This window comes from Eretmochelys imbricata, chromosome 4 (assembly GCF_965152235.1).
Source record: "Eretmochelys imbricata isolate rEreImb1 chromosome 4, rEreImb1.hap1, whole genome shotgun sequence".
In the NCBI taxonomy this organism is placed as follows: domain Eukaryota; kingdom Metazoa; phylum Chordata; order Testudines; family Cheloniidae; genus Eretmochelys; species Eretmochelys imbricata.
In genome coordinates, this window is record NC_135575.1 from 42215352 (window position 1) to 42228829 (window position 13478).

At 42.2% G+C, this 13478-nt stretch overlaps 1 protein-coding gene across 1 annotated transcript in view; it reads right to left on the reverse strand.

The window, feature by feature from the left end:
* Window positions 1-1090: 1090 nt before the first annotated feature.
* Window positions 1091-13478, reverse strand: part of PDE5A (phosphodiesterase 5A) — a 96389-nt gene continuing 84001 nt past the window's right edge. The window contains exon 21 of the mRNA XM_077815173.1: window positions 1091-6877. Within this exon, the coding sequence (XP_077671299.1) occupies window positions 6740-6877 (138 nt within the window). The 3' untranslated portion in view covers window positions 1091-6739. The remainder of the gene's footprint in view (window positions 6878-13478) is intronic.

The following is a 13478-nucleotide window of genomic DNA, read 5'->3' on the forward strand; positions in this document are numbered from 1 at the left end:
TCCCCCCAACCTGCCTTTCACAGCTGGGCAGCTGCAGTTCCACCAGCCCCCCGCTGTGGCTGGCCAGCTGCAGGGTCCGCCAGCAGCAGCTGGGCAGCAGCAGGGTCCCCCCACCAGGTTGGGAGCTGGGGGCTGCGAGGGCAGGGCTGGCTGGGAGCTCCAGCCCCAGGGCAGAAAATGTCACGGAGGTCAGTGGAAGTCACAGATTCCGTGACATAATCGTAGCCTTATCCATCAGCCCAAGTCAGCTGACGTGAGCCAGCTGTGGATGTGCAGACATACCCTAAGTGGCTGTGCACTTGTTAGAATATAGTTACATGGTTTTAAAGTGCACATGCAAATGGGGGTTAGCTTAAGCAAACAGGCAATGGTGTGCCACGGTTGTGTGCAGACTCAGAAAATCTGGTACTTAATGACTCTATTTGGAGTGATTGCTGCTTGCATGCATGCTCACCCGTTTTGCCTAGAGCTGCAAAACTCCTAGTGCCAGAAATGCTGCTGCTCAAAACCTAACAAGGCAAAGAATAAGAAGTGCTGAGAGGCCTGTTGGTCTAAGTCAGCAGCCAGGGTCAGCAGTCTGCACAAGATTGTGCAGTCAGATCCAAGTGTATTTACCCTTTTTTTAAAAACTCACCAGATTAAACTCTTGTAACCTCTGTTATATGACTTGCCCTTTGGGGGCTAATTTTATTCACACAGCACCTTTCACAGCAGCTATATTTGCCAAGCCTACTTTTCTGAAAAATCAGACAACTTGTGATAGGTCTGGTATGTGTAATTGGAGTGATTTCTAGTGGGAAATAACAGCCAGTTTCTTTTTTCTGTTGTTTTTTGTCTGTTTGTTTTTTGAAAGGAAACACTGCCTTTGGTTTTCAGTTATGACAAACCTTATGGCTAGGAAATTTCCTGACAGTAAGGCAAAAATTCTCTAATGCTCCAAAGCAGGATCTCCAGGATCAACAGAGGTTTATAAACGAATGCAGTTAATTACAATACCTAAACAATTAGAGGCAATTTCTTGGATCAGGACAATGACATTGCTTTGTAAATTTATCCACAATAAAATTAATGACCAAACAGCAAAACATAGTTGACATCTTCCTTTTTTTATTTTACAAAGCATGAAAAACAATACAAAGAAGAGAATGTGGGAATAAGTAGTTGAGTAGCAGTTTGATCATAGAATATTACCTACCTGTAGATTCTTTCTTTTATCAACTATACAGTAACTAGGACAAACAATTCTGTTGTTGTCTAACTTAAGTGAGTTATGCTGAATAACTATGTAGTGTGGAAAATTGAAGAAGCAAGAACAAATCAACATTCAAAAGACTTTAATACTACTTAAAGCTGAACATAATATACATAGTAACCTCATTAGCCTAGTACAAAAATACTGTGCCCAGAAACTATATATTTGTTAAAATATTTGAAAAGGTAGAAGAATACAAATAGACATGCTCAGTGGCAAGTGACAGTTCATTACAATTCCTTTTATTAAACTATAATATAAATTTATTTTTAAACTATGTACAGTGCTTTTCACACTACATTCTTTAACAGACACATGCATGTGTCTATCATGTTCATACACAGAGGGCTCAAATTCTAACTTCAGTTACACCTTTGTGGTACCATTGAAGTCAATGGGGGCTGGCTGAATGAACTATAGACTCTGCAGGTGTTACTGAAGACAAGAATTTGGTCCAGGGTCTTTATAGATGTAGGCAAGAATAAAGATAAATTTGTCCTGCTCTGCAACTCTCTATGGGGCCCAGTCCAGCTTCCACTGAAGTTAATGGGAATCATTCCATTGACTTCAAGTGGGCATTTGATCAGACCCAATATCATGGAATGGACAAGCTCATGGTGTGGCAGTTAGTAGAAGCCACTGTTTAGCACACTTAATTAATATACATTTACAAATGGTGCTTAGATACGAATTTCTCCATGGAAACCAACCTTCTCTGTGGAAAACAAGCCTTTCCATGCAACTTTCATTCAACTGGCAACGCTGAACATAGAAATAGCCTGATGTCATAATTTGTTGTATCTAGTAAAATGTCACTAATATCCAGACCCGACTCAGATGATGGCTTTCATTTCTATGAGTGTCTGAACCAAAGGCTCAGACCCGTCTTTTAAAGCAATGCAGGGGTCTGGAGAGTTCTTATGAGGGAGAACAGACCTCATAAATTGTTACAAACCAGGGATATTCTAGAAATAGCAGAGTGCTTATGGAATGTAGACTGCATGTGATTACTCACATAGGGGACTATTCTACAACCCTCTCAGAGACCAAACTCCCAGTTAAAGCTAATGAAAATTCTACCCACAGGATCAGGCCTTTAAGAGATACTCCCTTACAGCTTCATAATTTATTATAAATCATTTGCATTTGCATGAGTCAGCACTCTCTGCTTTGATTCTGTTTCACAGCTGCGATGAGATCAAACCAAAACACTGGTTCAGCGCCCCACAAACTTTTAGGATCTAGATTTGACCTACCTGACTTTAGGCTTCTCTAATGGGCTGAACCAGAATACTGGCACCAAATGCCCCTGAAACTAAAGAATCTTAGATCTGGATTAGATTCCACACCTGAACATGGCATCTCAGAGCCATCCCCAAATGAAATACATTGGGCTGGATTTTCAAAAGTTCACTTTTGCATGCACTTGGGTTGCATGTTCAGGAGGCAAAAGCAGGCTTCTGAAAAACTGAAATTTTTGTTGTAAAGAGAGAGATAGCCCTGCCACTGTTGAATGTTTCACAGAGACAAAGAACTCACAATCAATAGCCTGTCAGCATCCCCACCATCTGAAAGCAGCATGAGGTGACCCACTTAGCTTCAGCCTGCTGGGAGACATTAGAGACTGACTGGTTGACGAGATGCTATTGATTTATACTCAACAGTACAAATAGGTAGCTATTAAGAATCTACTGTGTGATTTTCCTTAGCTGCTTTTACTGTATGTGAAATAATAGGAAGCCTGTTTGTTCTACAATTAATATTACAGAGATGGTAACTTGCTGAATAGATAGGTTTTATTATTCCTATCTTATTAGCTTAAGATCCTCCCTCTTTTTTTAAGGAGAAGAGCAGGACCACTCGCTCTTTAGGTGAATGTTAATATATGTGATAAGATTTTTTTCTTTTGTTTTTGTTTTTTTTTAAGGGGAAGAAAAGAACAAAGGCCTGTATTAAGGGGCTAAATTTTGCCCTGGGATGCGAGAACACATTTTCTATTGATTTCAACGCATGTATGCATGCACATCTGAGGGCAAAATCTGGTATCACATTAGCACTGGTCTTTCTTGGTATCTTGATTCAAAGAAATATGAAGAACACAGAGGGCCCAATCCTGCTCCTAAAGATGTCAATGTCAAAATTCCTGAAGACTCCAATGGGAGTAGGATTGGGTCAACAGAGGCTTCAATTGTATCCCAATGTACATCTTGTACAATTCCCATTGAGTCCACTGGGTGCACAGGGTATACATCAGGGCAGAATTTGGCACACAGATCATTAAGGCATTTAGACACAACTCCTGATGAAAATAATAACTGTGCAGCTAAATAAATTTGTTGGCTTTGAAAATTTCCCTGCACATACAATGTATTTCAGGCAGAGAACCATTATTGTATCTGCATGGTCACCTATGTTGCCAAAGACAAAAAATATCTGTTATCTGCACACAAACCAACCATGCTAGAGCCTTGAAACAAAAACTGCAATCAGGCAGACTGAAATACGATATAATGCCCTGATCATGCTCTCAATTTGCCTAAAATACATAAAACATAAGGCCCTAAACCAATAGTTTTAAAGAATTTGTATGTGTTTTTTTAAAATAAATAAATAAAGATGCATGTATGTTAGGACAATATTTTGACAAAAAAATTATGTAGAATAGAATTCTACATTTGTTACAACATATACTTTCCTCTATAGGGAAAGATTTTGTGGGGATGTATGTATACCTTAAATATATGCAAATACTATATAACTGTGTATATTTATCAGTGGAAGTAAAAAATGATGACTATGTGGTATTTACATGTTTGTTATGCCAAACATATGGCTCCAGCATTCTTCTGCATTATTTAAAAATATAAATCAGGCCATGAAAAAACTATGTTATACACACACACAGAGTACAGCAAATAAGATACAGAATAGTTGGGTTCTTAATATTAATGCTGTATTACTAACAGTTTTATCACTATAGTTGATTTGTTGTGTCATCCCCAATTAAGTTTTGCTTTTGATCACACTAACAAGAATAAACCTATAAATATTTTATCCACACATATATTATATATAAAATAAATGGTTTAAATAAGAAAATAATTATACTTCAGTAACTGCAGTATGCAAATTCCTACAATAAAAAGGAGAATACAGGAAAAAGCACATTCTGAGGTAATCTTATTTATCTAAGGAGCAATAACAAGTTTTTAAGGGTGATTACTGAGTTTGTGCCTATATATAAAATGTTACATACACACACACACATACACACACCTCGTATTATGTATGCATAGATACACATAGAGTACTGCATATCATAATACCCCAAGAATTGTTCATTATTATTCATTGGACTTAGAAAAAATATTTTTTTCATAGGCAAATGTTTTCAAATTTGGCTGCAATAACAATGTACTGACATTCACAGGGGATCTTAAACTAGAGTTAAATCAGTTGCTACTAACTGGGTTGATTGAAATGCTGCAGAAAACAACAAGAACAGCCTACTCTAAACTTCCTTATTTCTAGAATCAAATAATATTTTGGAAGACTCTGGAATCAAATAATATTTTGGAAGATTCTGAAACATTTACTTAACATTTCCTCTATTATTTTTCGCATTTGAGTGCCTGTCTCTTTTGATTCCTTCTAAGACCAGAAGCAGGAGGGAAGATAAACAGAGGCTGTTTTCACAGCGTTTCCAGATGAACTGTAAGCAGATGGTACTGAAAATCTCATGGGGAAAAAAAAATTTCTTGCAGTTTCCAACTAAAATTGCGGGGACTTAAATGGTTCAGGCAAACTGAATGCACACTCTGAAATATATGAGGTTTGCCCATCACTACTGCTGGTATGTAATACAAAATATTGTTGTAGATATGAAAATCATCATCATCTACACAGCCAATGTTGTATCTGCATTTCTGAGAAGTCTTATGAGCCCCTGTCTCATTTTTAATCTACTGATCATGGCTACACATGGCAATTGTGCTCCCTTTATTCTATTTTTTGGGGGTTTGTCTTGTCCATACACTTTCTTGAATTCATGCCCAGTGGTCTATTAAAAAGAATTTTTATTAGGCATTTCCTCTGTTAAAAGAATGATTTCCTCCATATCTGCTGCAAATCCACTGTCTCCGAATGCTTTTTATGCCTCATATAAAAATGTTAAGTCCCTGCAGTATTCTCACTTGCTTTTGCTTTCAGTCTTCCTTTCACTTGTTGCTTTAAGACTTCATCTGGTTAAAAACTGTACCTAGTAGAAGAAGTGCTAAAAATTATTTTTTTTAATAATAAAAACATTCTAGTTTCCAAAGTTAACATCTGCAATCTCAAGCAAGCCTTCAAAGTGGTCATGGTCATTTTTTTAGTGCTACTAGTCTAGTGAATCAGATTCACTAACAATCTCCAGAAACATCCTCTTTTCTAGATCATATTCTTGAATGAGCCAGTTTTTTCATCACATGCTTTCACAATCTCATTCTCCTGTGCTTTTCCTTCTCTTGTGTCAGTTTGTTGGTTATGATGACGTTAAACTCATCTGCAGTATGAATATATTATCAGCAGCTCAATAGTGATCCTGGTTAGCTCAGTTTACTTCTCTTCACATTCATTCTCTGTTTCTCCCAGCCCTGTGTCTGACAAGTTTTTCAAGACAGTCTGTTAGCTACATTGTGAGTTGTGAGTTGTGCTGTCGTATCATCTCACTGAGCAGCTTTCACCATCTCTGTGTAATTTCTTGGCACTTCCACTGCAAATCTCATTTAGGTCCCTGATTGTTTAGTAAGCCACAGTATTTTTTTTAAATTCTCAAAAAGGTATGACCATTTTGTTGAGACATTCTTGTAACATCATAAGGCATCGGTATAGTATATCACACAAGTCCCTGTGCTTTGTCAACTGGGGCCCAATCCTGCATTCCCATATAAATGAAGCTCTCATTGATTTCAATGAGAGTTTTGTCTGCATAACAATTGTTGGGTTAGGCCTTTAGAGTGAATTTTAATCCCCAAGCTCCTTTTTGCCTCCAGGCTTCTTGCAAGAGAACAAACAACATTGCTTATTACTTATGGTTACATAACAAAGAATAAAAGAGGAAGAAAAGTGCCATATATGGTCATCTTTACGGTACTGGCCACTCACGAAACACTAAACAACTATGTACATCTGTAAAGTAAAAGGCTTTCAAAGGCAGTTCAGTAACTGTACTCGTCGTACCTCTGTGTAGAACTGAGCAGAGTAAACTAACTCTGCAGTTCTATTTTTCTACTTCACCTAAATGAAATACAAGAAATATACAATCATTATACATCATTCACATAAAAATGGTCATGCTATGCTTTTAATGGCAGGGGAAATATATAATTTTAAATATAATAGTGGCAAAGAATACACCAAATCCCTACAGTGTATAGCAAAATGTAGTATCCTCAGATTACTGTAATTTCTGAGTAAACTCAAACTTGTATTTGCTAAATCAGAATCTCAGTTCCGCTTGGGCTGATTGCTTTCTCCATTAATCAGATTCTTCTCCTGTTGTTCAGCTAAGGATTGCCACTTCTGCCTATTCTTTCTACAGCCATCCAGTAAAGGGTAGCAGGCTTCTGATACATGTGTCAGGGCCTGCAAGAAATAAAACAAATCAGACTGGTAATGCATAACTAAAACCACAGTTTTCCTGCTCCTTAAGATGTGCCCATTGGAGGCACTAGACTAGAATATGTTTGAAACATAGGGCTTGTTTATACTAGAAAGTGGAGCTATGTTGGAAAACTGATTTTAGGAAAGGCTCCCTCTCACTCCAATTCCAATATGAACTTGATTATTTGACCTATGCAGACCACGCTACTTTGGCCATCTTTATTGCTGATGCAATTACTGATTTAACAGTTACCCCAGGGACATGTGGCCCCAGTGTATTCAGCACCTGATTAAGAAAGGTCTAGAGAAGAGCTGTGTTTAGTAGCCATTCTCAATTATTTTCATCTCCTAGTGTAGACCAAGCAATAGTGAGTTACTGTATTAGGCCGACATGGACTAATAAAAGTGAAGCAGAGAACAAGTTTTGGAAAGAGAATTGGAGTCAATGTTTGGGTTAGAATAGAATGGATAAATACTAGGGAAGGTGGAGAAACTTCCACTGACACAAAATGTTGATGAAAAATGTTAAATCCATGAACATTTTTGTGATTTTTTTTTCTTCCTCATTTACAGTCACACGTAATGAACACATAGCCCTTTACTCCTATTAGCTTCTGGAATTCAGTGGGACAGAAGTAATGAGTGAGAGTCCTGTGGTTGGGCCCACTGTCTGTTAAACATATTAACTGACTACTATACGAAGCACAAGTGGTGAAGTCTGAAGTTAATGAGTATGGGATGAAATCAGTCAGGATTTCACTCATGGAATTTAATTCTCATTCAAACAATAAAAGATGGTGATGCCTGATTCTCCTTTTTCTTATGATAGTTTTACACCAGTATTACTCCACTGGGCCATATCCTGGTATAAATCAATATAGTTCCATTGCCACCAAAAGAACTGGGCAACTGGCCTATTGTCTTCAATGGAGTTATTACTGATTTACATTGTTGAGAGGAAAATCAGGCCCATTAGGCACAATTCACTGGAACTATACCATTTAATTTTTTTGTATACATTTAAATGGGTTTTAAAATTCTAGAACGGTTTAATCAAATGTCAGCACTAAAGTCAGTGAAATGAGTGAAACACCTTTGCTGTTATTTATAGAGTCACAGATTTTAGGGTCTGAAAAGACCATTATGATCATCTAGTCCAGTGGTTCTCAAACTGTGGTTCAGGACCCCGTTTTAATGGGGTCGCCAGTGCTGGTGTTTAGACTTCCTGGGGCCCAGGGCAAGAGCCCGAGCCCTGCGGCCAGGGACTAAAGCCTGAGCCACACCCAGTGGGGCCTAACCCCAAAGACTTCAGCCCTGGGAAGTGGGGGGCTCGGGCTTTGGCTTCAGCCCTGAGCGGCAGGGCTCAGGTTACAGGCCTCGCACCTGGGGCTAAAGCCGTTGGGCTTGGACTTTGCCCCCCTCCCTCCCACCTGGGGCAGCAGGGCTCTGGTGGGCTTAGGCTTCATCCCCCTTCCTGGGTCATGTAGTAATTTCTCTTGTTAGAAGGCGGTCGTGGTGCAATGAAGTTTGAGAACCCCTGATCTAGTCTGACATTCTACATAACATGGCCCATAGAATTTCACCCAGTGATTCCTGCATCAAGCCCATTCACATGAACTTGATCGATTTTTGGTAAAATGGTAAACCAGACATTCAGTGCTGCCAGCAGCATGTGTGACAAACTCCTAGGGACAGGATGAAAGCTCACGAAAGAGCCAATGAGTGGGCAGGCCGAAGTTACAATTGTGCTTATTGTTCATTTTTACAGTGTTAGAACACTGGAGTGTGAACTGGCTCCTTGTTCTTTTCCAAGTGACATTATATGAACTGATTTGTTGTTTCATTACGTGTTATTCATTAAAGAAAGCAGGTAGAGTCCCCACCCTTCTCCAAATAGAATAAATCTACAGTGGATCTGCTCCAAACATAGCTCTTGCGTGGGGCTTGCCTGTACTGTTAGCTTGAATGACAACAACAAAGCATATGTCCTAGCCTAAGCTTTCTCCAAAGCTGGGCTGTTCCATGTATTTACCTGTAGGATCCTGGTGCTCTCATTTTCTCTGCTCCTTAGAGATACACCAAACCCTCTTTTAACCTGGATATAACAAGACCCACCTGGCAGCATGAATCAGCAGAAATAACTTTTCATCCATATGGTCCTGCATTCCTATATAGAATCCTAGAAACTGCCACCCTGCTACAGAGTTTCAGTTCCTACCATATGAGGTTTAGTGGCTCAGTTGTGCATTTCAGGCACAGCCCTGCACTGAGCACAGCATGGAGCAGCACTGTCCCAAGGTAGCATTGTTTCTCCCTCAGGTACAACGTTCCAGAGCCCCTGCTAAGTGCAACGTCCTCATAAAGGGTGGAGTGTGCACCCCCCTTATATCTTGATCAGTGCAGGAGATGTCGTTGCGTACATCATTTGGGTGGCGACTGCCACTAGCCAGGAACATGCCTTATTCTCAGGGGTGCTCAACAAATGCAATTTTGTTATGGAGCACAGGAACAAGAAGGAAGTGCCTTGTGCTCCCCATTCCCTCACACACCCACCCAAGGGATGGGCACAATCTGGCCCAATATATTTTGATAATTAGTTCACATGAGACCCAGTCCTCCTCTGGGCATTTCAGAGTGGGAGATTTCCCTAGAATTCTTGCGTTGGGGGTTGGATTGTCTTCCCCCTTTGTAAAAGGCCAGATATTCAGCCCTGTGGACCCTGAGATCTGTATGGATCACAATGCATCTGCAGAAGTACATGTCTCTTGCACAGAGGCTCTGTAGTACACAGCCACTCAATCCCCTACAGCTGCCTACCTTCCACTAGAAGGAGCTGTCTGGGGCTCTCCAATAACAATGGCCACTATATTCCCCTGATGTTGGATTTCCAAAGCATGGAATAGGAAGCTGCACACATGACTGCTGATTCTGTCCTCAGTAACTTGATCATTTGTCCTGTGGATTTCAGAGGCATTAGAGCATCCAGCCCCCCAGCCCTGCCTCTTCTCAACCTGCAGATGTGCAATTCATGTAAAGTGGCTTTGAAGTGGGTACAGAGAATGAGGGATGAATGTGTGAAATCATCTTGCTCCCACTTCCAATGGATAGATTTTTGGGGTTAGGTTCCCATTTGCTCCCCAATTTTCAGATCTCAATAACTGCACCCAGAATACATGATACAACCTGAGGAGGTTTTCCTCTAGTCTCAAAGATAGGAAATTAACTAAATTTTAATATACCACATAATCTGAGCAAGTACCTGGCTACGCAGCATGCGATTTGTTGCTAGAATGCAAAATGTTTCAATGGGTTCTGTCATGTTGCGTATGTATAATCTGAAACTTGGTAAATATCCAAGTTAACATAGTAATGGTTTGCGCTTGTACTGCATCTCCCACACAATGATTTCAAAGCACTTTACAATCCTTAATTAAGCCTCACAACACTCCTACTGTGAAGTAGATGGGTACCATCTTATAGATGGGTATAGTGAGGTTGTTCCAAAAGCACATGGCAACTTGGTGGCAGAGCCAGGAATAGAACCTGGTTATGCTTCTATGGGCACAAAGCTCTAAAGATTTAGAGCAGGTTGCACAGCGGAGCCAAGAGGCCAGTGAAGAAGCTTGGCAACATGTGACCTCCAGAAGAAGAAGGGGGAATGTCCGGGTTCCAGCAATGCGGACACAGGTAACTAACCGCTTTCATGTTCTCTCCACAGGTACCATTGCGGAGAGTGGACCAGATGATACGTCTTGGGGGGAGAAAGCAGAAGGAGACTCCGCTGGTTGGAAGGCATGAGATGCACTGTCCTGAGGTTGGGGGTTCCACGACCACCACTCCCAAGAGAAGGAGGCGGGTGGTGGTGGTCGGGGATTCTCTCCTCCGGGGAACTGAGTCATCTACCTGCCGCCCTGACCGGGAAAACCGAGAAGTCTGCTGCTTGCCAGGGGCTAAAATTCGCAATGTGACGGAGAATCTGCCGAGACTCATCAAGCCCTCGGATCGCTACCCCTTCCTGCTTCTCCACGTGGGCACCAATGATACTGACAAGAATGACCTTGAGCGGATCACTGCAGACTACGTGGCTCTGGGAAGAAGGATAAAGGAGTTTGAGGCGCAAGTGGTGTTCTCGTCCATCCTCCCCGTGGAAGGAAAAGGCCTGGGTAGAGACCGTCGAATCGTGGAAGTCAACGAATGGCTACGCAGGTAGTGTTGGAGAGAAGGCTTTGGATTCTTTGACCACGGGATGGTGTTCCATGAAGGAGGAGTGCTGGGCAGAGACGCGCTCCACCTTACGAAGAGAGGGAAGAGCATCTTTGCGAGCAGACTGGCTAACCTAGTGAGGAGGGCTTTAAACTAGGTTCACTGGGGGAAGGAGACCAAAGCCCTGAGGTAAGTGGAAAAGTGGGATACCGGGAGGAAGCACAGGCAGGAATGTCTGTGAGGGGAGGGCTCCTCCCTCATACTGAGAATGAGGGGCGATCAGCAGGTTATCTCAAGTGCTTATATACAAATGCACAAAGCCTTGGAAACAAGCAGGGAGAACTGGAGGTCCTGGTGATGTCAAGGAATTATGACGTGATTGGAATAACAGAGACTTGGTGGGATAACTCACATGACTGGAGTACTGTCATGGATGGTTATAAACTGTTCAGGAAGGACAGGCAGGGCAGAAAAGGTGGGGGAGTAGCACTGTATGTAAGGGAGCAGTACGACTGCTCAGAGCTCCGGTACGAAACTGCAGAAAAACCTGAGTGTCTCTGGATTAAGTTTAGAAGTGTGAGCAACAAGAGTGATGTAGTGGTGGGAATCTGCTATAGACCACCGGACCAGGGGGATGAGGTGGATGAGGCTCTCTTCTGGCAACTCGCAGAAGCTACTAGATCGCACGCCCTGGTTCTCATGGGTGACTTTAATTTTCCTGACATCTGCTGGGAGAGCAATACAGCGGTGCATAGACAATCCAGGAAGTTTTTGGAAAATGTAGGGGACATTTTCCTGGTGCAAGTGCTAGAGGAGCCAACTAGGGGGGGAGCTTTTCTTGACCTGCTGCTCACAAACCGGGAAGAATTAGTGGGGGAAGCAAAAGTGGATGGGAATCTGGGAGGCAGTGACCATGAGTTGGTTGAGTTCAGGATCCTGACACAGGGAAGAAAGGTAAGCAGCAGGATACGGACCCTGGACTTCAGGAAAGCAGACTTCGACTCCCTCAGGGAACGGATGGGTAGGATCCCCTGGGGGACTAACATGAAGGGGAAAGGAGTCCAGGAGAGCTGGCTGTATTTCAAGGAATCCCTGTTGAGGTTACAGGGACAAACCATCCCGATGTGTCGAAAGAATAGCAAATATGGCAGGCGACCAGCTTGGCTTAACGGTGAAATCCTAGCAGATCTTAAACATAAAAAAGAAGCTTACAAGAAGTGGAAGGTTGGACATATGACCAGGGAAGAGTATAAAAATATTGCTCGGGCATGTAGGAATGAAATCAGAAGGGCCAAATCGCACCTGGAGCTGCAGCTAGTAAGAGATGTCAAGAGTAACAAGAAGGGTTTCTTCAGGTATGCTGGCAACTAAAGGAATTTGTGGCTGTGATTGCAGAGCCATTGGCCATTATCTTTGAAAACTCGTGGCGAACGGGGGAAGTCCCAGATGACTGGAAAAAGGCTAATGTAGTGCCAATCTTTAAAAAAGGGAAGAAGGAGGATCCTGGGAACTACAGGCCAGTCAGCCTCATCTCAGTCGCCGGAAAAATCATGGAGCAGGTCCTCAAGGAATCAATCCTGAAGCACTTACATGGGAGGAAAGTGATCAGGAACAGTCAGCATGGATTCACCAAGGGAAGGTCATGCCTGACTAATCTAATCGCCTTCTATGATGAGATTACTGTTTCTGTGGATGAAGGGAAAGCAGTGGATGTGTTGTTTCTTGACTTTAGCAAAGCTTTTGACACGGTCTTCCACAGTATTCTTGTCAGCAAGTTAAAGAAGTATGGGCTGGATGAATGCACTATAAGGTGGGTAGAAAGTTGGCTAGATTGTCGGGCTCAACGGGTAGTGATCAACGGCTCCATGTCTAGTTGGCAGCCGGTGTCAAGTGGAGTGCCCCAGGGGTCGGTCCTTGGGCCGGTTTTGTTCAATATCTTCATAAATGATCTGGAGGATGGTGTGGATTGCACTCTCAGCAAATTTGCGGATGATACTAAACTAGGAGGAGTGGTAGATACGCTGGAGGGCAGGGATAGGATACAGAGGGACCTAGACAAATTGGAGGATTGGGCCAAAAGAAATCTGATGAGGTTCAATAAGGATAAGTGCAGGGTCCTGCACTTAGGACGGAAGAACCCAATGCACCGCTACAGACTAGGGACCGAATGGCTAGGCAGCAGTTCTGCGGAAAAGGACCTAGGGGTGACAGTGGACGAGAAGCTGGATATGAGTCAGCAGTGTGCCCTTGTTGCCAAGAAGGCCAATGGCATTTTGGGATGTATAAGTAGGGGCATAGCGAGCAGATCGAGGGACGTGATCGTCCCCCTCTATTTGACATTGGTGAGGCCTCATCTGGAGTACTGTGTCCAGTTTTGGGC